We start from the raw sequence: 26,776 nt of genomic DNA on the forward strand, positions 1-26,776 counted from the left end.
AGAAATTGATAGCAGGTAAGGAGTCAGGAAGGATTTGCACCAACAGAAGCTTCCGTAACTTACTGTTCCACATATGGTCCAATGGATTAGTAGAATAAGCAAAAGCCAGTTAACTGCATTTCAAATGATTATTAAAATCCAACCTTTTTAAAATCACTCATTCTCAAGTGATATAGGCCAACATTTTGTAAAACACATTCAGATATTTTACTTAGTAATAAGAGGGCAATGAAAATCATTATCTTTCCCAGTAACTATTTAATTTCTTACTTTATTTTTTAGAGGTTTCAATGTCAATTTCTCTCCATAAATTTCACAGCCATCTCCACTTGTTGTAAAGTCTCTTGTTTTAGATCGTATTACATCCCGTTCATTAAAGAGTACTATCCAAAAAAATCAATACATATGCTATTACCTCAAGATATAAACCTTAAATCATATGTAATATATTGTTAAAAGTGGACTCTAAAAATAATAAAAAATTAAAGTAATAGTTTTGGCATTAAGATATTCATTTTATTGGTGTTGCAAATCTTATCATTACTTGATTCCACAAACACATTACATATTTAGTCTTTATTTTCCCACCAAATAATTTCTTTAAAAAACAAACCAAAAAAAAAAACATTCTTCCAGATACAGCTGTAACTTTGAAGCTTGCCTCAAATATCTTTAATTGACCAAAGGGATGTCATTGGAAAATGTATCTCATTGTCATAGTTACATAGTTACATAGTTACATAGGCTGAAAAAAGACATGCGTCCATCAAGTTCAGCCTTTCCTATATCTGTTAATTTGTTGCTGTTGATCCAAAAGAAGGCAAAAAACCCCGGCTTCGCTCTTTCCAATTTTGCACTAACCAGGGAAAAAAATTCCTTCTTGACCCCAAAATGGCAGTCAGATTTCTCCTTGGATCAATAAGCTGTTTCCCCATAATTAAAGATTATATCCCCGAATATTATGTTTTTCCAGGTATCCATCCAGTTGCAGTTTAAACGTCTGTACAGACTCTGATAAAACTACCTCTGCAGGCAGAGAATTCCACATCCTTATTGTCCTTACTGTAAAAAACCCTTTCCTCTGCTTTAGTCTAAATCTCCTTTCTTCCAGTCTAAATGCATGACCACGTGTCCTATGCATAGTCCTGTTTATGAACAGATTTCCACACAATGGTTTGTATTGGCCCCTAGTATATTTATATAACGTTATCATATCCCCTCTGAGGCGACGTTTTTCTAAACTAAACAGATTTAAATTTGTTAACCTTTCTTCATAACTATAGTGCTCCATTCCTTTTATTAATTTTGTAGCCCGCCTCTGCACCCTTTCTAGTGCTATGATATCCTTCTTTAGAAAAGGTCACAACTGGACTCAAGGTTTGAACAAACCTACTACTGCTCCTGATACTGGTGCTATTAGCCTTCCTGACATTTTTGTCATGTAAGTGTCAGAAGAAATCAAATTTTTTGAATCTGCACAAGGTATTTCTGAACATGGTCTCTGTGATGAAACTACATTTCTGGGCAATACATAACACCCCCCCCCCCCGAGATTTGCAGTCTCATGGGCACTTGCCCACATTCTGCCTGGACATTTTGGCCATGGTTCCTCCTGTGGGGGGAAGTGAGGGGGGGGGCACTTGTATAAATGCAGGTTGAAATGTACAAAGACTGCTCACACCATGGGAGGCCCCTTCCATAGTCATTGTTTTCCTGCACCTTAAGTTTTTAAATTGTTCTAGTTAAGTCTTGTGTGATGTAATTCAATTATGTACTGATGTAATTGAGCCATTTTATTTTGTTGTTTAAAACCTGGTTGTTGTCTTGATGTTTCTGTGTATAAATATGCTATATTCTGTTCAATAAAATGTTCATTCCTGCTGTACTCAGTTAAAGGTAGTTGTGTCTACTTATTGGGTACACATAGCGGGGTTCCAAGGTGCGCATGCTGACTGGTGCTGAAAGGGATTTCGGGACAACAAGAGGATTCATCTGGGTAATCTCTGGAAGTGACTACAACTCTCTTGGTGAAACCGTTACAGTCTAATGGCCCACAAATCGACTAAGCTTGCAAACTGTTTAATGTGGTTCACGCTTAAGCCTGATGTACCATAAGTGGTTTCATGTATCATTCTGGGTTTTATTCACTAAACTATGCATTTCCAAAATATTTTACAAGAACGTTATGATTATGTGTTACAAGCAGCCAAGCCTGGCAAATTTCTGCTCCCAGAATCTCAATCATCGATGTGCATTGCTCAATCACCAGTCATTTATAAGAAATGTGCTTCATTTAAACAAGGATTTTGCTCTATCAGACAACCACTTGCAAAAAACACTCACTTGGTAATATATAGTGATGCTGGTTCCTTAAGCCAAAGTTCTCATGGGAACTTAGTTGTTAACTCCTGCATTAGTGAATAAACCTCTGTGCCCCACCTCCACACCATTGTTCATTAACCAAGCATGTAACCACAGTTTTGTTTTGTTTTCATTAGTTTTCTTGGGGGTCCCTCCTCATTTTCAAAGATTTACATGAAGAAGTGAAACTGACAAATTTCATTAAAACTTAAATTTGTACAAATTTGAATGCATAAGCCTACAAAAGACTACACTTTTCTGAAAACTGTGTTAAACGTATTTTACAGTTCACCTTTTATAATGCATGAACATACTGAATATGAATATATAATGAGAAAACATGTTCATTTTCAATAATGCTGTAAAATTTTAAGACCATCAATGGAATAATAGAACTACTCTGTGCTTAATTGTCCTATGAATTGGCTACTCTGCACATAATTAATTGTCATGGATCTTCACTTAGATTTACTTTATGACAAATAACAAAAATGTGCATAAATCTCAAAGACAAACATCTTATTCTACCTTAACCCCTTCATAGATTATCATCTTGCAGGAACACTTAAGCCCCTGTTCTCCTGCACCAATATGTCTTAACATGTTTTAGCAAGTTTCAAACTGTAGTTTGATCAAATATAACAGACAACCTGTTTTAAGCTTTGAACATTCTCACTGAAATCTAAAGTTTTGCCTTAACAACATGCTTTGCAAAAATAACCTATACTTTTGGACCATATAAGGATAAATGTGTTTGCTATAAAGAAATCTCTAGTTTGAATATGTAGCCGTTTCAGGGGAATCACTGTTCATTAAATAAGATATACTATATCTAATAAGTAGGTTGTGTTGAACTCAACACACATATTCAAAGACAATACGAGTGCCTCACTGGTGTAACTACAGGGCTCACAGCGGTCGCATTTGGATGGATGTGTAATTTTGTGCATGTGTGGGTGAGCATGGATGTGTAATTGTGCGTGTGTAATTGTGTTTGTATAAGAGCATGAACGTGTGTTTGTTGTGTTTGTGTGTGTGCATAGAAGTGTAATTGTGTGTCAGCATGGATGTGTAATTGTGTGTGTCAGCATGGATGTGTAATTGTGTGTGTGTGTGAGCATGGATGTATAATTGTATGTGTGTGTCAGCATGGATGTGTAGGTCTTTGTAAGCATAGATGTGTAGGTGTTTGTGTTTGAGCATGGATGTGTAGGTGTGTGAGCATGGATGTGTAGATGTGTGAGCATGGATGTGTAGGTGTGTGAGCATGGATGTGTGCGTGCTTGTGTGTGAGCATGGATGTGCTTGGTTTGTGTGTGAGCATGGATGTGTAAGTGTTATTACTTGAGTGTACCTAGAAGTGTAAGGAAAAAGTTAATCTTAACATTAAGTGTTAAGTTTGTGTTTCAAGAGTATGTTAGTATTCTGAAGCATACACTGTAGAAAGAATCATTAAGGAGGACTTGTAAAATATGCAAAGTCAGCGACATGGATAGCTTGATTAGAAGAATGCAACCATCAAAAACAAAGAGTTGTATGCAAATTAGCACCTGCTTGAAACAGAAAATTTTATTTGATGCTCAATCATTCTGCAAATTATGCAGAACTCTGAAGATAGTTGAAGCATCATACTGTGTATTATACTGACCCTAAGATGTCCTTTATGATTTTAATAGCGAGAACAGCCCTAGAATTAAGCATCAACGCAAGGGCTGCATGACTGCACGGAATGGTCATTAAATATACAGAGCCAGTTACTAGCTGTAGCGCAGGAGTCAGTGGAGAACTGCCTTCTCAATAGGTTTTAATAAACTTACTGTATGTATTAGTGCACAGTACTATATACAGAGGTAAAGTTCTGGTAGGCTGGGCTGGCAACTGTACCCTAATAAATGTTCAGGTAAATCCATTGTGGCAGGGGATTGAGAGCAGATCTGTGCAGCAGCCCAGGAACTAAAGTCAAGAGGTTGCTTGATTACATGGGAATTTACGGGTTCAGGGTGAGGATGCTTGGGTTCTAACTTTTACATGGCAACACATGATTTCGTATTGATGAAAAGGCTGCTTGATTAGGCATGGGATATCATTAATATGCTCATAGTCCAAGGTTCAGGTTAGTGTGAATTGGGCAAGAGACTTTAGTGGGATTGGAATTGGGGGCTTTTGAACAGGAATCATGGGAGGCCATAAGAGGAAGGGCTTTACAGTGTACTTCTTTGGATGACTCAAAGAACAAGGAATTGTTCCCTCCCTCGTTTTGGTTTCAAGTCCCTGAGGGCTGGAATCACTGCAGAACTTTGCTGTCTGAGGTACAACTAATTTGAGGGGCACTTAGGGTGACCACATGTCCCAGGACTTTAAGTCTTGGATCACGGGTAGGCTCAATCCGGGACAATGCATTGTCTCGGAATGAGAATTATGAGTGAAGGAGGTCTCTGAGTGGCTGAGAGTTCAGAAGACTCTCCTCATGATGTCGTCATGGAGGAGTGGAAGAGGATTCCAGTGGCAACCTGTGAAGCTCTCGTGAACTTCATGCCCAAGAGGGTTAAGGCAGTGCTGGAAAATAATGGTGGCCTCACAAAATATTGACACTTTGGGCCCAAGGTTTAGACATTAATGGTTGTGCGTTGAGTTATTTTGAGGGGACAACTAATTTACACTGTGATAAAGGCTGTACACTCACTACTTTACATTGTAGCAGAGTGTCATTTCTTCAGTGTTGTCACAAAAATTGAGGGGTGTACTGGCTATATATATATATATATATATATATATATATATATATATATATATATATATATAAAATGTGGTCCCTAGTGAGTGGCAAGCAGTGACTGCATCATGCAGTGTATGTTACGCCGATGTTATGCATGTGTTAGTGGTCTCATGGACCCCACACAACCATCAAGGTCTCATTGGCAAGGTGTTTAGTACATCGTATGCCAGTTTGTTTAGCTTAAAATAGATTGTCAGAGCGATCAACAAATGCTGTGGCCTTGTGTCTTTATTTAATTTAGTTTAATGACGATATATTGACTTTCCACGTGTCAAGATAACATACATATTTCCTGGAATGTGAATAAAACAAACTAAACCAGTTTCCAGGACTAGCATGGGCTCCAATAATGACTAATGTCCATATTAAATATTAAATACATACATGCAAACAACACGTTATTTGCAAGTAAAGGATGTCCAAATTTCACATATAAAAAGGTGAACACAATGAATGGTTCTACTTTAGTATGCATAATTAGCTTTCCTGCACAATTCATTCTGAAAGTGATAGTGCCTGCATTGCATTTGATATGAAGAAAGCAAATGGAACAACACGCTCAGTGATATGTCTGGAATAATAGCTTTCAACACCATGACTATTCTATTTTATCTGTTGGCTAAAGGCTGCATAAAGAGTACTTTAAAAATATACTCTAATTCTCACATCACAACAATGCATCCTAACTGCATTTATCATCATGACATGCAGCTCTGTTCTCATGAAGATGTAATAACTACAACTTAAAGTCTATGCCAAAAGAATTTTCAAACTAATTATGCAATTTACTGTTTTATAGCCTAATGGTGGGCTTTTATTTTTTCAAATTGTGTCCTTTTCCTGTTGTTATATAAAGTTCTAGCAGGCTAAGAGTGGCAGGTGTGTCCTTGGGTAAGCCCAATCTAATGGCCTTATGATATAGAGGCCATACAATTTGCACACATTCTTGAAAACAATGCTCTTAAAACATGACGTAGAAACATAGAAAGTGACGGCAAATAAGAACCATGCGGCCCATCTGGTCTGCCCAACAATACATGCCAATACGTAGCAAAATCAAAAATACTGTCACTAAAATAGGCTACATCTGAAACTACATGTGTGAGGACTATTACAAAAAAACAAAAAAGGTCCAGGGAGGAGTTCTAACTTTTCTTACTTGCAGCCCTCCAGAAGCTAGCGGGCAGTGTCCCCACCCTGCTGTCTTCTAACTAAAGTGGAGCACTAGCCAATACATATTGTTTATAATAATTGTTTGACAAAGTCCCAGTAATTTAGAACTGGGATTCTCTGTTTCCATACTACTTTAACTTTCAAGCATTCAATGGAATAAAAAAAAATTCCTTAAAAAAAATACTGTAATCAGCATACCTGGGAACTCTCCAGATTGAAAACTAACTTGAAAAATGGTGTCATATGAAATGGAACAGACCGAGGAGAAGGCTTTGCCCTCGAGAGTTTATAATCTATTCCGTATTTCTTGTGCAAAAATGTAACATTGGTTTGTTAACAATGATGATAAGAACATGATAGGATTAGATATCCCACAAAAAACAAACCAAAAAAAACATTATAATGATTTGGGCAGCAGATATGGATTGCTCATTTGGTGTGTTATGTATAAAATGCAATTGTGGTACAAAGTACTAACAATGTAGTACATAATGCACATCTTTCAATGTTCATTCGATCGTACAAAAATAACATATACAACAGAAATCCCCAATTGGTAGAACCAGAAATATATTTAATAGAAATGTTACTATATCAGCACATTAGGCTAAGTAATCTCAGGATATTGCTTCAAAAGCTTTTCTGTGAACTCAGAGGTTTTGTTTCAACCAATTAAGCAAATAAGTTTTTTGTTTAGTGACATTTTATGTAGATCCATTTACAAACTTTTTACTAGTTTCATTATTTTTTAAATGTGTATAGAGTATATTAAGGAAGAGAAGCCTAAAGCTCAACCAGGCGTAGTTTACATACATTATACTGACCTGGGGGGAATCTCAGTGATTTCATTTACTGCACCATACTCTGTAACACATCACTGTTACAGCTAATGCTATCCATGTCATCCTTCCTTTAATACGTTACAAAAAAATCATATTCATTTTTACTCCTGCTATATATCATTTTAAGTCCTCAAAATAATGGAAATAAATCTGTTTAACTGGAAAAAAATCTATTTGTGACACTGAAAACATGCTGGCACTCATAGTCTCTGCTGCATAGCTGTCATGTCATTGGCTCCTATTATACTCACACCAATGGCCTTTACTTTTTTCGTGGAACACCTTTGTCATACCAGCAGAACCAACAAGACCACCAGATCCCTAAAATCCAGGTAGTAGAAGCCCATAAAGTTTTAACTTCTACCATATCAAAGGCTCCTCGCCATACCTGGGGAGCTCCCAGCAATGGGCATCATGCTGCATGTACTGTCTATTCGGGGTAGAAAATATTTGACAAAATGCTTTTAAATTTGGAAAGAAATATTGAAAAACATTCCCCATAGAGTACCTTTAAATGCAAGTCACAAAAGGGCTTTGGCCCATAAATAAAACATCTTAGGTACTTCTTTTACAGTGCGGTTTTATCTGTAGGTTTGGTAATGCATGTTTTCTTTGTTGTCTTATGGCTAACTGCTTGTACTTGTGGCCACTGTGTTTTTATCATTTAATTGGATTGTTTCCACTTTTGCAACAAACAACAAAATGCAGTTTTAAGCTACTCATATCATGACCTGTTAACACTTTTATACCTGTCTGTACAACTGAGATGTTTGGCTTTATGTCATTGCTCTAAAACAAATCCCATTTGGTGAGAATGATATACAGCTACAATACTGCAACTAGAACTAGTTTTCTTTTAAGTCCCGAATGTCTACGTAAAGCTTGTCAATTGAGTTGTACAGAAAATATAATCCATATATTTTACACTGGGAAGGAGATTATTAAAAGTACTTAGCAGATTGTGTTCTGGCATTTCGTATGGTTCGTAAGAACCATTTCATAAGAACCCCCTCCTCCATTCCATATTAAAAACTTAGGGGGTAAATTGAAAATAACAATTCCGGTGCAATAACTGAAAAAAGCTGCTTATCGCCATATCATATGGAATGATGCAATCTGTCAACATCTTCCACCGCTTGCTATTTTTCAAATGCAAATCTAAATCCATGTTTAGAACACCCTTCTAGGTTTTGTTTTTCTTGAAATTCGTGATAAAATAATTTACAAAATCACTGATTCCTAATCACAAGATACATGGAGAACACCATATTTTCTAATTTATATGAATTTTTAAAATGTTTTTTTTTTTTAATATATATATATATAGGTAGGGTCACTTGAATACATTGAATTGTTACCATTTTTCACACCCTTTCTGTTCCATAAGATACAGCTTAACCTTAGCATTTGCTACTTAAGCTTCCAATAACATATAAATCTCTGAAAGTAAAAGCAATGCACTGTTCACTCAGTTGATGCCTAAGGGTTGTTTGAGTTAGCGCCTGAAACTCAGAAAAGTCTGCAAGCAGCAATAAAAGGCAAGAAGCCAGGCAGCTAGTACTCCTAATAAACGGCAAACTGATTTCAGAATGGTATTGCGGTAAAACACAATAGTACGGAGCTGCAATCATACACTAATGATTACCTGAGTTTGCAAACAGGCATTATTACAGAATGCGGCATTGGGAAGCACAAAGGCATCCTGCAGAGAAAGGGAGAAAACCACACATTTCCACTTTCACTGCTCATTAGGATGAAGAATGGCAGTGTCACAGAATCTGACATCTTTCTTTTATCTTTTTAGGTTTCAATGTTTCATTCTGAAGCAGCGAAGGCTGTAGATTATTTTAAATATTTTACTAGCAATAAGCATGTGGGTTTAGCGCAGCCTTGGGCTCCTTAGATATTTCAAACTGGTTTTCTGCTTGGTTAACAAAAGTAACCAAGACAATAATTTGAAACGTAGCATTTTGCAGAACTGCACTTGATGCAGTCTAGCGGTGGGCGGCTTTTGTTTACTTTTTTCTTTGCAGTGCTCTCTACCCATCTATTTATTGGGGTCGTTTATATTAAATTCTAAACACGCCGACTAATAAAGATTTTTGAATTGACACCGAAATACAATACAAAGTAATGCAGGGATCAAATTTATATAATTTCAAACTGACTATTATATATGGTAGACTTACATGGATGCAATTATATGTAATGTTGGTTTATATTGTGTATTCTTCAGCAGCTCTACATGATAATATAAATCCTCTAGCTCCTTCTGCAGAGATTTAAATGCAAGTATGACTAGTGTAATAGGAAGTCACTGTGTTGAAATGTATCATATATTTTTCCATTACAATCTGACTTTGGCCTTTCAAAAGCCATAACCACAGAGAGATTATGCAGTCAGATATGTATTCTAGCCTAGACCATTAAGGACTACGGCAGCAGTTTTTGGGGTTGGCAGCCTGTCTGCACCAAAGCGTGACGCTGCTCAATGAGCCGCCTACAAGAGAGATCGCTCACCAGGTGGCCCACAGTGCAGTTACAGGTCCCATATGTTCCCAAGTACTTCCTACTGGTACACCAGAACCGTATCATAATGGGTCTAGCTGCCACCGAATAGCTCTGCTGCTTTTTATTTATTACCCTTCATAACATCTTTAATGATAACAAGATATAGTATATATATATATATATATATATATATATATAGTCATAGTAAGTAGCAGATTATCCAAGTTTTTATACTAGCCTGGAAACTATTACCTGCCTCCCTGATTCAACAGAGTACTAGAAACTGTAATAGATTTGAGTTTCATATTATAAATAATAATTGTCACTTCTGTTTCAATAATCAATAGTATGCATAACACCAGGAATTGAGGATTAAAATTGGATCTGGAACTTTACTGCCATCGTCTCTCATATGGCATGCACGTGGCCGCCTGCTGGACAGAGGCAGCTGCATACGATACTTTTGCCATATGCCTCAAGCTCGAGGCCACACATTGGAGGACTTGATAGGTCATGGAAGCTGGTACACAAGAGGTACTATCAGTCACTGGCCCTCTTGGCATTTGCCCATTGTGCTTGAGAGTCAGTCTGAGCCTGCATGACACAATCAAATCCTATTTGTAGTAGTGGATACAGTTGCATTGTGCAAAATAAGTAAACCCTCTTCATAGTTAGTCATATCACACAAAACATGCAAAAACAAAAGTGTGCACATTCCGCGAGGCTCATGCAGCTTTGATATAATCCTTTAAACAATCAGGCTGTACTTGTTTTGTACGAACATTGTTTCACTTAAAAGAAAAATATTGTTCCATTATCTTCAATTAACTGAAGTTTCACCATAGTACTGGACTAACCCATATTATTAAAGTATATGATTCAAAATTCCAGAGAAATAAAAAAGAGGTAGAGCAAATTCTGAAAAATGTAATCACATCTTGCTTTCATACAAGCTTGTCTACACTTTACCCAATTTACCCCTGCAGCGTAATAGAAGTCGCTACTATGGGTGCACATCTCTGGTCATCAGACATGGATGCAACCACATAGACATAGCTTAGGAAGCCACCTAGGGTGTCAAGCTGGTGGGGGTGTTGCTGCAAGTCCACTTCAAAATCTCCTTTCTTTCCTGAGCCACTCTTTTGGTCTCCTGCATACAGTCTGTCCTTTTCCAAAATGGTTGTACTCCTGGGTCACCATGGAGGAGACCCCTCCACAAGTTAATGCAAGGAATTGTTCCTACTTTTATTTTGGAAGATTAAGGGCACTGCCCTAAAACTGGGTTAGGGAAGTGCCTTACATAAATATGTCCCTGACTACATGGGTAATATGCATCTTTATCTTGATAAAACACCTAAAGAACAAACTCCTCAAAACCATGATATCAATCACTACAACAATCTTCTCGCTTCTATGTTCTCATCTTTGGTACCATCTACCCCTACTTATGCATTGACTAGGTTGTAAGTAATACAGTGTTTCATAATACATTTCTTTTATATACTCACTGATTTAAGACTGGTGTGTATGAGGTCTTATCTTCATCAATAATAGTGACCATTAGAGTTATGAGGTTTGGCCAAAAATCCAGGTTTTTGATTGTTGGACCTTGGTCTTCTCTTGGAATGTCTTGTTTCTTTCCCTAAAAGATATGAAATGACACGAGGGAAATTATATAATCTTGCTTTAAAGCATTAACTTCTCTTAAACTGTAAATTAATATAATGGTTATTAAATGAGAAAATGACGTTCTATTTCAAATTAAATAACTTCTGATGTTTACTTTATGTTTCCTATATGTGGAGTAAGAAAATTAATTTGACATTAGCCCCTTAGTACATCATGTAAATGTACTCCGATGCTTGCAAATGATTCACAGTTATTGTTAAAACATGTTTATGCTATTAAGATTAATTTTCAAACAGAACACATAAAATCTACAAATAAAATTATACATTGTATACTAAACAACAGAAACGGCAGTAAAAGCTCATATTGTGGGACTCTTGCAACAAATTATAAGATTTAATCACTAACCCTCAACTGACTCTCAAAGAGATAACTCACACATAAAAATCTAACATGTATTATCTTGGGTTTTCACTACTGAGAGTTCAGCTGCAACTTTTCTTGATTTACTAATAGAACTTAAGATGCGTCTCTGCTGCTTGGGACTTTCCAAATTCAGCATTCAGAATTTGAAGGAGTGCATGGTTCAGGTGAATACACCGCATGGCTTTATTGGGCATTTTGTGAGTTATAGATAGTTACTGGCCCAGCTGTAATCAAGTATGACAATCTTCACTGGAGTATCTTCTCTGGTACCAATATTCCTTTCATATAATTTGAATCTATCATTACAAAAGTAAAGATACTGTCCTCTCCAAGCATGCTTTCTCAGAACCATGTTTTCATAACCACCATGTTGTTTAATTAAGTGTAAGTCGGGTTGCGATCACCAGTCTTATATTCTTGAATGACAACATAAATAAGAGTCAATATGTTACAGGTTTTGTCTGAACAAATGTTGCCTCCTTTTTGCACAGAACTCAATCACCACCTTCAACACCAAACCTTCCTTACTTTTTATTAATCTGCTATGGAAGAGAAAATAGAAGAAATACGACATACTGTCATCAATAACAACCAGGGCACTTGCAATAGGCGTTCTTTAAAGCATTTGAGAACTGTTTTTCAATTGTATAGTCTACTCAAAATAGCTTATAGTATTGGGAGCTCTACAGGAGAAGGTAGCTTCAACTGTATTCCAGACAGATATATGTGCAATGCAGATCACACAATTACAGGTTTGCTAACAAATGGCTATAGAATGATTTTCAACTCAACATCCCACTTAAACCTAACACAAGAGACTTACTATGACATCATCAGATTATAACCGATTACAAATTGTAAATTATAACCATACAGGCTGTCATTGGCACATGGGAAATGCCAAGTGTCTAATTTCCATTTGTTTCAAGTGCTCAGCCAAAAACTGCATGAGCCTTGAGCCATATAATTAGTTTTACAGAGAAGCACTATAAAAGGGCATGCAGACAGTACTAATATTTTTTTCACGAAAATGATCAATACTTGAATGGCCCATTAATACAGTAATAATATATATGGTTGAAAATATTGACTCATTCAACTCAGGTCATTTTTCTCAATATTGACATTTTAAAAATTGCAATAATTAGGCGTTGATTATTTAATCAATCAGAATGAACAAACGACAATGGACAAACTATAACTGCTAAACCACTTGTTCATATCCCTTCCAGACTCAACACAGCACTTTTGAAGTTGGCTCCAAGTGGGCTTTGATGAGGTCATTGTCTTAAGAAAAGGAAAGAACTAAAATATGATTTCAATCCACAAATCCAACGTCATGCAACAAAGTTAAAAATAAATGATACCCTGTTTACTAAAATGTATAACAATCTAATAGATCTAAAGGGATAAGGGACTGATTAACTGGTCCAGCTAAGAGCTATAAAATGTTATCATTTTATAACTATCTATAATTATCCCCTCAGCACTACCAGAATGTGATCTGTTGATTGCAAAACTACAGTAGAATAACTGTGTTCCTCTATTGTTATGCTTTAGCAAGTGTACATATTATATAACTACCTCATCCACGTATATGGTAGGAACACTTTTGTACTGGCTCATATGATCAGCAATCAATAAATCCATCAAATGCCTCCCTAAATTAGCAGATTGATTATTTAAATGCAATAGTGTATAATGCATTTAAATTACAAAGATATGTCTTATTTGTGTGTATTGTTTTTTGCCGCGTCTGACTTTTATGGAAAGAACAAGATGACATGGTTCTTTATATCTGTTATACCCTTAGGTCTGTGAGTACAGAATGCTGATTACATTGTGCTATTTAAGTATGTGTAAGCATTCGGGGCTGAAAGTCTTCATTAAACTTTACTAAAAAAATGTTGTAGTAGAAACTTTACATAAAAATGTAATATGAACCTTACTTTAGTAGCTTTCATCAATAGCTGATTAAATATTAAACTACTTATTGAATAATATTTTTACTTTTTGGTGGTAACAAAAATTAAGAAACACTCTGCAGTTTCTTTGTTGCCAATAGAAAAAAAATGACTTAATAAACATCCATTTGCACAATATTACTTTTTCCATTCCTGATGTTGTACTGGTGTTCCGATGAAATCATTTTAAACTGAATATTCTGCAAAGGAAGCCAAGGAAGATGAATGAATATAATGCAAAATGCACATGTTAATTTGAAATCCAGCTATTAGGTTCAGGTAAATTTTCTGTGAGATGAAGTCAACCGTGAACAAAGATGTTTTCAGGCATATACTGAGAGCAGTGTAGGTCAATTCGAATAAAAACCCCAGGGCTCTATTTCTGTACATAAGCCAGATAGTTATCTGTGGGATTGCTGATCCTCAAATATCCCAAGTGTGGGAATCAGCAAGAAAAGAATATTGTTCAGTAATTTTACAATATTTGGGGAAACCGTGTGAGCTTGGGCTTTACCTATACCCTGAATGCCGGGCTTTGCTTTCATTCTTATCTGTGGCATTAGAACAAGGTTTGCAGTGAAAGACACAGTTAACAGTAACACTTACAGAGTGATAAGAAAAATTCAACAAATGTCAGCAAATGCAAAACAGTAAAGCTGGCAGTGTGCAAACTGATAAATGTACTATTTTGTTTAGTAATGCAGTCTAGCAGAGTTGTACTCTGCACATGATAACTGTTGGATTTCCATATGGAAATTATGAATTCCTTTAGGCAAAAACCAGACTACACAGCATATGGGTGGGGTTTGGGCCCTTGGTGTGCACAAAGCCATCTTTGTCAAACCAGTTCTTTATATCAGATTCTCTTAGGCCAAGATGTTCTAAAACCTATGCAGAAGTGTAATGACAGATAAATTATCCCTACATGTATTTGTGCGTGAATGGGTGCAACTCTTGCAAAATCCTGCCAAAATGTATACACTAGCAATTTGCATTTATAGATAGTGTTTTGTGGTCAAAATAATTATATTCCTTAGTTTATGGATAATTATAATTTTTTGTAGTAAAGATTAATTTTTAAGACCCCTTGTTTTTTTTCCCCCTGGCTGCAATTAGTATTGTCAGTAATGTTATTCTGGCCTTTTTCATTTTCTTCTCCTTTCCTATACCATAACCAGTGTTGTGGGCGAGACGGCCCCACCACGTTCATTACAAAAGTCAAATATGATAGGGAAATGCATCAGAAGGCAAGTGCTTGCACAGATAGTTGGCGGTTCTGCCAAACTCATGTAAAAGGCAGCAACCATGGCCGTACGCAGGCAGCATTTCTCACCAATGCGCTCCTTGGCTTGCAGGCAAACAAAAATCAGTACCATAATCATAAAATGCAATGACTGTAATTTGGGGTAAAAATTATTTTGAAAAAATATAAACCTTTTAAATTCAAATAGTCTACAAGCAACATCAAAAGATCCAGGCGACATATATAAGAAAGTCAGAAGTTGATGCAGATAAGACCCATAAGACTCAAAACTTAATCAGTCCTCAGTCTTGCCTCAGTATAGTCATAAAACCATGCCATACAAGTTTACATTCCCTCACTGTCTCAGATTGAAAGCTACTTAAAAGAAAACAAATCTATGTAGGTTGTGGTGAGGGTATGCTTGTGTACCTTGCCAGAATTTAATATAACATATAATTTGTATTTGTTACAAGATATACAAGAAAAGCGCATATACAATTAACACAAAAGCTGGTTAATATTTCTAGAAAAGTCAGTACTTGTCTTGTTTCTTTCTTTTTTCTCCAGTGTCAGTGATCAAGTTGGAATTGAATCTCTCACCATGAGAAAAAATACAATTTTGTTAACGGTTTGAAGTGACTCTGGGTAAAAAAAAAAACCCATGCGTTCCATTTGATATACAGATGTATCCTTTGTGCGATGTAACTATGTTTTAAGTCAATTTTCTGGCTCTGCGTGAGCTGTTTCTGCTTTAAGTAAAAGGTGTGTTGGTCTGTTCGAGGAACCAGGGAAATCTATTTTCAAAATTACACCAGAAATTTATACAGCTTCTAAAAACACTGAGGCTGATGCCATGAGAACTAGGAATTTGGCAGCTGTCAACAAAACATGGACCAACTGGCTCTGCCATTTTACACCCCCGTCCTGTCTTTTCGACTTGGACTTGTACATGCATTTAGAATCACAATCCTTACATCCTTTAATTTTTTGCCAAACTTTCAGCAGTAGCTATTTCAAGTCTGTATGTTTGGCTGCTTGCAGGTAGTCCGGGTAAGAACATCAAAGAAATACTCACATGAAGTGTAGACTGCAAGAAATGGTATTGGGTTGCTTGTTTTACTACTGATTACAAAATACATTATCTTCCCTGCACAAAATATTGTATTCTGTACATATATTGTATCAGTCAGTATAACATTCTTTGATCGCCCAAGTCATTTCAGTTTCCCATAATAGTTATCAGGTGGACATTTTGGCTTTCCTGTGGTTCCCGCTTTATATTCTCTAATCAACTGAAAACCAAACTAAATCAAACTCAAAATAACAAAAAAAAAATGTTGTGTCAGTTGTCGTTTCCAGGTATCTGTCATTAAAAATAAATGTGACAATATTCTAAAATGATCTTGCAACTCACTCTTGAAATAAGATCATCAATATCATTCATCAGCTGAGATCAAATAATTTAGTTTAGAAATCAACAATACTGAATCTGCACATTCTAAGCTCTGCTGAATTTATGTCTCTAGTCGATGGCTGCTAAGGCTGATGGTGTCCTAGAAATTGAAGTGAATGTTACCAAAAGTTCCACCTAATTAGGATGGAGTTAGGTGCAGCACTGTATTAACATATATTAACATATAGTAAAGATATGGTACTAAAATATGGTATGACATTTTACAAAGTAATGTAATACCAAGGATTCTTTGTGTATCTTCATGTAGTACATACAGTATTATAAAAACACATTTATAGAAATGAAAGATTGCAAATATTTGAGTTGATCACTTAAACCTTAGTAAGTATAGACTGACTGATGCTATTAGGAATGACGTAAAATGAACTAAATTTGCATGCAGAGATGCCCGAAGCAACTAACTTCAAAACTCCAAATCCCCTTTTCTGCTTATTCCCCTCCTGTGCTGAGACCGTCTGGTTGTGTTTGAACTCAAAAGTAATGACTGGTCTGCATAATGACACACATCTAATCCACGGGTAGGCAAAATGTGGCACATCAGACATAGCTAGATTCCAGTTTTTCACCAGTCACAATTTTCAAGGACTGTCCCATGTAGCTGTCCTGCTGTATTGCTGTTGTGGGTATTGGGGGTCATTGGCCAGTTGAGGAGATTCTCTAATCTCATCTGAGAAGCCTCTGGAGTTATAAAATCAATGGAGGCCTATCCTTTTTCAGCACATCCTCCACTGCAGCTAGAACAGGCCACCTCACTATGCTCTGCAGCTACAATTAGGCTGTCTAAGGTGGAGAAGATGACCATGCCTCTGGCCTTGCCCATTGCCAGTTCTTGCCCTGCCCATTCCCACATCTGACTCAAGCATTACTCTCCTCTATCCACATCTGATTTTGGCACCTGAAATGTTGGTGGTATGCTCTACTCCTTCCACATTTATAAAACAATCATGGTTTTTTATATATTCCCCTTACTGTAAACTGGACCATTAGAAAAACAATGTACATTTTAAATGATATATTTTGCAAGTGCAAACTTTACAACGGTAAGAATAACAAAATCCACAGAGTAAATAAGTTATGATGAATAGGATTTACAAACAAAGAGCTTTTGTGCATTGGTACTGTTATCAGCAACCCTTAATAAGCTTTGGTTGGTAAATGTTACATAAATCAATGTCAGCTCTACACATTCTACACATAGAAAATGTATGTTGGACTAAAAACCATCAGAATGACAATGCAGAGCATTTCATAACCAGGACTTCATTCCTGCCATTAAAAGCAAAATGTCTACTCCGAATGTGACTGTGGAGCCGAGCAGAGATCTGTAGCCCACGACAGTATTAAAGACTTTACAATAATTAAAAACAATATACATGACACAATGTTCTAAGACAAGGAATGCACTAGAAAGAGAACAACTGTTTAGGCGTTATGAGAAATAGTCCTCGGTCACAGCAACACCTTAGATTACAGAGGATAAATGAAATGGTAATATAGTGAAAAACAGAAATGTACACAGAACATTCTCTTGAGCGGCATTCATTAAACATAGTTTGATTCTGTAAAAGATGCACATTTTATTGTGATCACACTTGCAGACTCATCGAAAACAAAGCGTATCGTTTATTTTTATACCGTTATAATAATGGATAGTTTATTTGAATCTTCATAGCTTTTTTTTATTTATTTTTTTACTATTTTTAGGTAGAGACAGGGCTGTCTTAAGGCAACGTAAGGGGCATTCACAATTTGTCCTGAGGTAGTCAGCTCTACTTGTATAATGAGCAGAAAATGCAATAGACCATGGCAGTAAGCAATCAATGTGATGTCTAACTAATCAAGCCAATGTTTGGAAATGAGAAACCAAGTAAATGGCTATGTGACATGGGGAAAAGCCAAGTTAACTAAGCACTGATCGCTCAGTGCCCTTGACATTGAAAGCCAAACGATGGTGCCATGCAGTGCATCATCTGTGTGTATCCAGAGTGAGGTTATACCAAACTCCCTTTTATAATGATAATGTTTACTCTATGCATATTTGTCTTTTTCATAAATCATGCATTGAACAGTTCTCTACACGCAAGAAACCAATGCAGTGTTGATTACAGATTTTAATAGGTAATGCATACATATTACAACCCATCTTGGGTGTAGTCAATGGCGCAAGGTACCCTAATTTTCTGTTCCAGGATTATTTATTCTCCATCTTTAGCGTATCTCTCCACTCTCCCGCTATTTGGCTTGTAGGAAATGTGTTTAGCCAAACACGTCTCGTGCCATGTGATAAACTCAGTGAGGTTTCAGGAAGGATCTAACAAAAACCGTGTGTGTGTGTGTGTGTGTGTGTATGTGTGTGTGTGTGTGTGTGTGTGTGTGCGTAGGACGTATGCCTGTTAATTTCAATGGGGGAGCTTCCCTGACACCGATTGTACTAAAAGCTCTCATGGCAACCATTTCTCTTTAAATAGATCTTGGCATCGCATCTTTCTAAACAAAATCGAACAGCAGCCTGCAAAGTACCCACAGAAAAGTCTGAATACAGAATAGGAACATATCTGTAAGCCTATGTAACCGTTTGCAAAAACGCAATTGTTCCAAGACATTGGTAGGCATTTACACTTCACAGTGCTTATCACCTTTCATTGGCAATGTGTCACAAGAGTGCTAGGGTCATAACCGCAGAATATAAAAAAGAATATAAAAATATGTTGTGGCAACCTAGACTAATCCTGAAATTTCAGCTTGTGCCACTGAAGCCAAGGTTCTCAGTTTATATAATTATTTCTAGGAAATACAAAGTGAGCATTACAGAGAAAAAGCTACTTGCAGGATAAGACATGAGAAAGCTATGGAAAAACATGAATTTATTTTTCTTTTTTTTCTATCTTTATTGCTATCGGGGATGCTGGCAAGGAATTGCAATATTATATTAAAATGCAGTTGCTTACCCTTTACCGAGCCAGTAAACTAAATACACTTATTTAATACGGTTAAGTGAAAAAAACCACATGTACAAGAAACTCACTTTATGTGCATCCACAGCAAGAGCATCCAATTTGACATCCTGTTGTAAGGATTTACATGACTAAGCCTCTCTTTATGTTAAAATGAAGCTGTCATATTCATAGCATTTAGCAAAATTAAATTAATTAAAACTAGATATTCGTTTATGTTACAAAATATGTCTGCTTTCCCAACCATACAAAGGCTACCATAATGAACCAACTGTCCTCAGTAACTTAATGAAAGGGAAAAGATAAGTTAATCGGAAGCAATAATCATACAAATCATGTGAAAAGGAGGTTAAGGTGGCTCTCTCAAAGGTGTACAAATAAGGTGGGTTTCTGAGATATTTCGCTCAGGTTTATTATGTTTGCGAAACGGTAAGATGTATAATTTGTGAAACGTGAAAAATCCGTTTTGGGTTATTGTCTACCTTTGATGGTTTTAAGGTTGAGGATGAGAAGGTGTGGAACGGACATGCTAGTTCTATCACCTTTAATCAAGGATCTCAGCTTCTATAAAGTTAAACATTCACTTTCCTACAGTTATTGAAACTACCAATATTACTTTGCATTAAATCTGGCACTTCACCTCTAAAGATGATATGTTCAAATTATGCATTTAGATCTCAATAAATTGTTAAATTTGCAAGCAATATTTATGTTCAATTTCATTTCAATTTTTGTTCTGAATGAGACTTCTCAAAACCTTGCAGATGATTCTTTCATGTTCCATACCAATACATTATCTGCACATAATTGTGGTGAATAATTTGCACATTCTCACAAGAAGGAAAAAAAAACCCGCTGTCATAAGAAAAAAAAAAGAGAGCCATGAAAAGGTGAATGCAGATGTCACTGAAGAACCTGACCATCCACCGAATAATAGACTCCTAGCTGCTAACCCATATCTTGTTCTTCTTGAAAAATGCACAGCTGATCCAGGATTTAGGAGTGAAGAGCGGACATTTCCACATACTCCACAAAACATGAAGAAATAAGTTATTTCAACTGTTGCTATGGAAACCATATGGTTGATATCCACCTTTGTATTGGGAAAGTCTTCAGCAGTGGTAGCTTAACCACAAGGATAAGTAAAAAAAGGTAAGTACATGGGAACGCTTAGGGTCGTAATTCTGTAGCTGTTAACTGATCTAGTGTCTAGATTGTGATAGAGGTTTAAAAAATTCAAAAGTATCTATTTTTCCCCTGTATTCAGGAAAGTTGTATTTCCCTATAAGCTCCATGGCAGTGTAAAGAATGAAGCGCTCACAGACTAGAAGCCTTTGTATTCAAAGGGAGACACAGGTCTGATCACAATACAGAAATCATAAAAAAATATTTTGGACCTCCAAAATATGCTACAGGATTATTTCAAGGTCATGGTCAGGGATTTTATTGAAGATATGCAGACGTTGGGTGACAGGACCATACACGTAAAGAACAAAATAAGTTTAATACAACCTGACCTTTCATAAAATCATAGAGACATTTCATGCTTTAGAGTAGGCTCACAAAAGGCTGCTGGCTACAACGGTAGAGCTAGAGGTCCCAACAAAATGTCTATATAGGGAGAAATATTAAGGACAAATCACCATTGCAATTAGCTCCGGAAATACCACAATTTGTAGATGTAGATCTATTAATAGATAGAGCTCTAAGGGTTCCAACGCCACAAAAGCGGCCTCTATCTAAGTACAAAGGTGCCGCTAATAGGAGTGGCAAAGCAGTCATCCAATACTCTATTCATCTGTCTTTACTGACCTATTGGTATACATGCTACTTAAATTTAGAAGTTACAGTTAAATCACACATCTTCTACAAGTGGAGATGATCCTCTACATGGGATAATAATGGCGCTACTGGACATTATCAACTTATCTACAAATGACAATAGTTTCCTGGGGTTAGCCTAGAAGGAGCAGCAAACTTAAAGAGACTGAGAAGTTTCACAAAACAAACCTGGGTTAATGGGGGTTAATGCTAGAGCCTTAAAGCAGATTAAAACCTCTCTTAGAAAGTATGGCTGAAAAGCTTAAGCAGCTATATTATTGCAAGAGGACCAAAACAGACACATTACTGGCTAGAAATTGGAGATCAGCAAGTAGGTCTCCCTTCATAACTTCCCAGGAGTGTCACAGAATAGTGAATCCTAAAGGTAAAAACTATACAATCTGTAATACCATCCATAGAAACAAGAATTTTGGAGAAATATTCGGCTTTTTTTAGTCTGCCCATTTTTCCCGATATAAGATTCTAATCAGTCCTTACGCTAGACCTTATGTCTATTCCATGCATGTTTCTTTGCCTTTACCATTCACTTACCCACCCCACCGAGTAATGTTATACTGCCTTACATTACTACATCTAAGAATTCCTGTATTATCAATACTGAAATGTTGTCTTTCCCAGTCTCTTGTAGTGATGTGACATCCCACGTTAAACCCGCTAAAAAACATAAAACATCCATGCCAGAATGCCTGAATGCCAGAATTACAACATTTAAACATTTGCTGCTTCCAAAATTTGTTAAACTGCTCATTTACATTTTTAGTGATGGGAAAGCACAGATCATGCTAGTGGATCATACCATTACACTTCCCAAGATGGGGAAATCTGAGGAAAGATATACTGTCCCTAATGAACACTGGCTTTATTTCAAAATACTAACGGAAAAGGCTGAACAAAATTTTACCTGATACAATGGATCAGGATCAAATGGGCTGGATGTCAGGTCCCTGACAATATGAGAGGGCTCATAGATTTAATACCAGCAGCAAATACATTAACCCCTTAATGACAAAGCCCGTACATGTACGGGCTCAAAATGCATTGTTTTCAATGGGTTTAGGGACCGCCCATTGTCCTTAAGGGGTTAAAATGCTCTTGGTGGCTTTAGACAATGAAAAAGCCCTCAACGGGCCTCATTGACTTTTTATGTAAGAAGCCCTTTATTGTATGATTGCTTGTTGGAATGTTTGGAAACGATCACTGCACTATACCAATTCTCTCCTCCGTGGTCTCCCCAGCACAAAGTAAAGTGAAGGTGTGATCTGTTATCGGAACACATCATCTAATGCTTCCTATGTGGTCTGTGTTGCGCCTTTTCCTGGTGCTCTCCAAAAGCAGCGGGTGAAGAAGAAGAAGTATGTATATTTTGCCTATAATTTTTGTTACATGTATATGTTTTCCATCTAACCCTACAATTTAGTTTGTATAGTTGACGTTTTAACTTTACGACTATTCATTTCTTCTAATTTCTTCTAATATTAGTCACATTGATATAGTATTTTTCCTGAAACATTGGGAAAACAATGTATCTAATTCATTTTGGTTTGTCTAATTCAGAATACCAACCAACATCATTAGTGGAGACAAATAACGCAATATTGTATCTTGAAAGGAGAGTGTCTGATGGTTCAGTGTGCAGCAATCTCTCTTTTTTAGAATGTAATTAAAGAAAAAGATACTTTATCCTGTAGAACTGTCCTCTGAATACGGCTTGTTCCTCTTTACTAAATCTCCTAAGACTACAGATCCTAATAACGGTGTTCTGCTAATTTGGCTCTTATACTTTAAATCAATGCTTTAGGATTTTATAAATGAAATGTGTTGATCATGGTTGTCCAAGTGTAATCTATAAGGCTTATTTCATGGGCCCTGGTCTGCCTCAGAAGTACATCTATCGTATTAGAAAACGAATGTAACCCACTGGGCATAAATCCCAACATTTGAAATGACCAAAAAGGCTCACTTTTTTAGAGTTGTGGTTAAATGTGTGCCTAGGGGGGGCCCTTTACATATACTTATGTGAGGATATGATCTGTTGATGTAGACTAAGGCTGGGGAGGGAGACTACTTTGCAAGCCACATATCGGTGGTTGGCATCAAAAAGTTTCAGTTTACAAATTGCATTTGACCTGTAGCTAAAAAGTTAATTGTAGATTTTTGCCAAGATCAATATAGAGAGAGAAAAAGAATCAGCTTTTCTTTTCCAGTGATGCAGTGAAGATTGTAGCTTTAATATAATTGTCTGAGAAAACAAATTGTCACCCATTATGTCTGAAGTGGATAATTCAACCTCTACTATTTGTTCAAGCGTTATTACCTAGGCTCGAAGAGAGGCTTTGGCCATTCAGACATCGACTACTTTGGATGCAGGGCAAAGGACCAATGGATCACTGAACTGTAATTCAAAAGCTAGACTGGTTATAAAGGAAAGGCAATTTAACCCTGCTACTATATTAAATAAAATCAGATATTTTAGCCAATACAGCATTTATTAAAAGGCAGAAGAGGCAACTTCAATGAGCATTGCTAGAAATACATTGTTATCTTGTGTGTTTCTGCATGGGACTAAAAACGTGCAGCGTTACAGAGTACCCTTGTGCGTTCTGAAAATGAAATCTAATGGATATGTAAGCACAATCTCATTCACAAAAATTACTTTCTTTTCCTCCAAAACAGGAGGTATCTATTAAACTACTTATCGAATGACCACATACAGAAGATTGACACAATGATGTGTTAGAAACAGCTTTCACTGCTGTAATTAACGTTATCATTATAATGGGAGAAGGATCGGGTATAGACAAAGAAATCAAGTAGAGAGAAGATAGTTTGGGTAACAGCACAGGAAGGTTATTGTAGAAGTAAAAATGGGTGAATACAATTGTGGGGAACAATTTGTATTTACATGGAAAAGGCCAGCATGTGTGAACAGGACGAAGTAACAATGATTGCAGTAGGGGTACTCAATTTAATATTTGGAGTAGACATTACTGTGGAACAAGCTAAATGACAAATTATTTAAGTCAATTAGAAGAATAGGCAAGAGTTAGGCAGATGCAATTACATGTTGATAAATGTAAAATAATGCACTTGGGATGAAAAAATCCCAAGGCAGAATATGACATTGGGAGACTGGAACTTGGTAAGCATGCAATCCAATAAAGTGTCCAAAAATGCAGGCAGGGTGCAGGGTTTCATAGTTATAGCCATTAAGGGCAGAAAGAGGGTTCTACCAATTAACTGATTTCTGGTCAGATTTCTGGTCAGACCTCACCTAGAATATTGCATACAGTTCTGGAGACCCCATCTCCAGAAGGATATTGTCATATTGGAGACAGGTCAGAGAAGTCCTACCAAAATGTTGAATAGTATGTAGGATAAAAGGAAATACAGATCTTAATATGCATTGCCTGGATGAAAGAAGAGAGAGGGGAATGTAAAATACATATTTAAATACTTAATGGAATTTAACATACCTATGAGGGAAGTTAATTTCAAAAGAGAAGAAATGTTAAAAGAGGTCATAATCTTAAACTAGAGGGTCAAAGGTATAGATGCCATGTGAGAAAGTTTTACTTTATGGGGGAAGGGGTGCTAGATTAATGGAATATCTTTCCATCAGAAGTGGTAGAGGCTAATGCATTGAGGGAATTTAAACATGCATGACATATGCATAAATAAATGGTATATATATATATATATATATATATATATATATATATATATATATATATATATATATATATATATATATATATTACATGAGTCTATATAGCTATACCTACAGGAACTACGTATTTTATTTAATAATTATCTAAACCATTAGTCTAAACTTTACTTTTCTCATCAACAAAAACTGTTGATTGCAAAGGACCATTTGATTGAGCTGCTTATTTTTGTATAATGCTGGCCTGGCACATTAAGATTACCATGTTCTGTATTATGGTGCTACACATGACAACACATACGCAAGCTTCCTAAAAAAAATTGCTAATCAAAATAGGGATGTACCACTAGTCACATATGAACCCCGTGACTACTTTCAATACAGATAAACAATACAAGGTAAAAATGAAACAAAAGAGTTTTAACACAATAAAATATTTTTTAAATAATTTATATTGAAATATTTTCAGAAAAATACTCTCGTAAAGATGTGAAAGTCCAGTTCCAATGACTTATTCAAAAGTAATTATTGATAACCTGAGGGCTACTATATGCAAAGCCAATTTTATTTTCCAATTTATATTTCTGGCATTATGAAAAGGTCCACTTTTATACAGTTCCTTTTATTAATCCAAAATTACACACGACACTCAATGTTTCATTATAATTTATTATGCTCCGGGTGCAGTTTTATAGACATCTTAATATAAATGGTTTCACAGAGTTTTATTGTTTTAATTAATGTATTCCTGGATTAATGAAACATAACCAGATGCCCTGATGATGACATTTCAGGGACGGAGTTGAGGAATGCCAGATTAACGCTTCAATTTTTCACTTTGAAAGACAGAACTGCATAGATATCCTTATTCATTTATAAATGTACTAATATTTCAATCCTGGAAACAGCCAGTTTGATATCAGAGGAAATGTCAATTTACTTTCTTTGGAAGAAAAAATGGTAATGTATATAAAATGGGTTTATTGTGATGGCACTGAAGCCCCCAATGATTAGATCTCCCAAATCTGGCAAGAAATTACCTCCGATCAGGCTATAAATTCTTTATAGAAGGAACTGGCAATAATATGTTTAATGGTATTAACAAATAATTCTAGTGGAGTAGTCCACAGATCTACCAATGCAGAGCAGACTGGGACAGCTTGAGGCCCTGAAACCACTCAGCAAAACAGTTAGGCTTCGGGTCCAACTGGGGAGAAGGATCTAGAAAACAGGTGCGGGGGGTTGTTTCCTAGCAAAACTAATGGGAGACCTAGGTTATCATTCATGGATACGTTTGCAGAATTGAACATGAAGCATGATATCGGCTACAGATGGGAGAGTATGCAAATCTACACTCTGGTATTCTCACAAATGTAGATTTTCATGACCTCCTAGCATGTGCACAGATGGATATTTTCAAAAGACACTGACGGAATCACTCGTGCTTATACTTCGCGATCCTGAAAAGCTGTAGGATCAATGCAGAGAAGCTCAGTAGTAAAACATGATTGCTATTACCTCACTTTGGTGTCTAATGGGTTTAAAGGTAAGTCGTATAAATATTCAGCAAATATTCTTACTCCTGACAGTGAAGATTTGCTCAATTAACATATTTTAATGAACTTCACAATCTGTGGTTGTATATCAATATTATGTCTAGAGCACTAAGCTGTGTTGACATGCTTCAATTGATTCATTAGTTCCTTAGCAACTAGCAATGCTTTCACATTGGTGCTTTTTCCCACTTAACATTCATTTTCTTTGAATGGCAGGGATGGTGAGGCATGTCTCATTTTTTTGCTTCATTTTATAAGAAGTCTTTAAGTAAATGTGCCAAGTGAATAATGCTATTTATCTAACATTAGCATTCACCTAAACACTTGTTCTATTCATGGCATTATTTGATGTTTCACTTCA

The 26,776-nt window shown here is 36.3% G+C and overlaps 1 protein-coding gene across 1 annotated transcript in view; it reads right to left on the reverse strand.

The window, feature by feature from the left end:
• The window catches only part of UNC13C (unc-13 homolog C), a 208,279-nt gene that overhangs the window by 70,957 nt on the left and 110,546 nt on the right, over nucleotides 1-26,776 (reverse strand). The window contains exon 18 of the mRNA XM_053462529.1: nucleotides 11,172-11,305. Within this exon, the coding sequence (XP_053318504.1) occupies nucleotides 11,172-11,305 (134 nt within the window). The remainder of the gene's footprint in view (nucleotides 1-11,171; nucleotides 11,306-26,776) is intronic.

The sequence above is a fragment of the Spea bombifrons genome, chromosome 4 (assembly GCF_027358695.1).
Source record: "Spea bombifrons isolate aSpeBom1 chromosome 4, aSpeBom1.2.pri, whole genome shotgun sequence".
Taxonomy (NCBI): Eukaryota; Metazoa; Chordata; class Amphibia; order Anura; family Pelobatidae; genus Spea; species Spea bombifrons.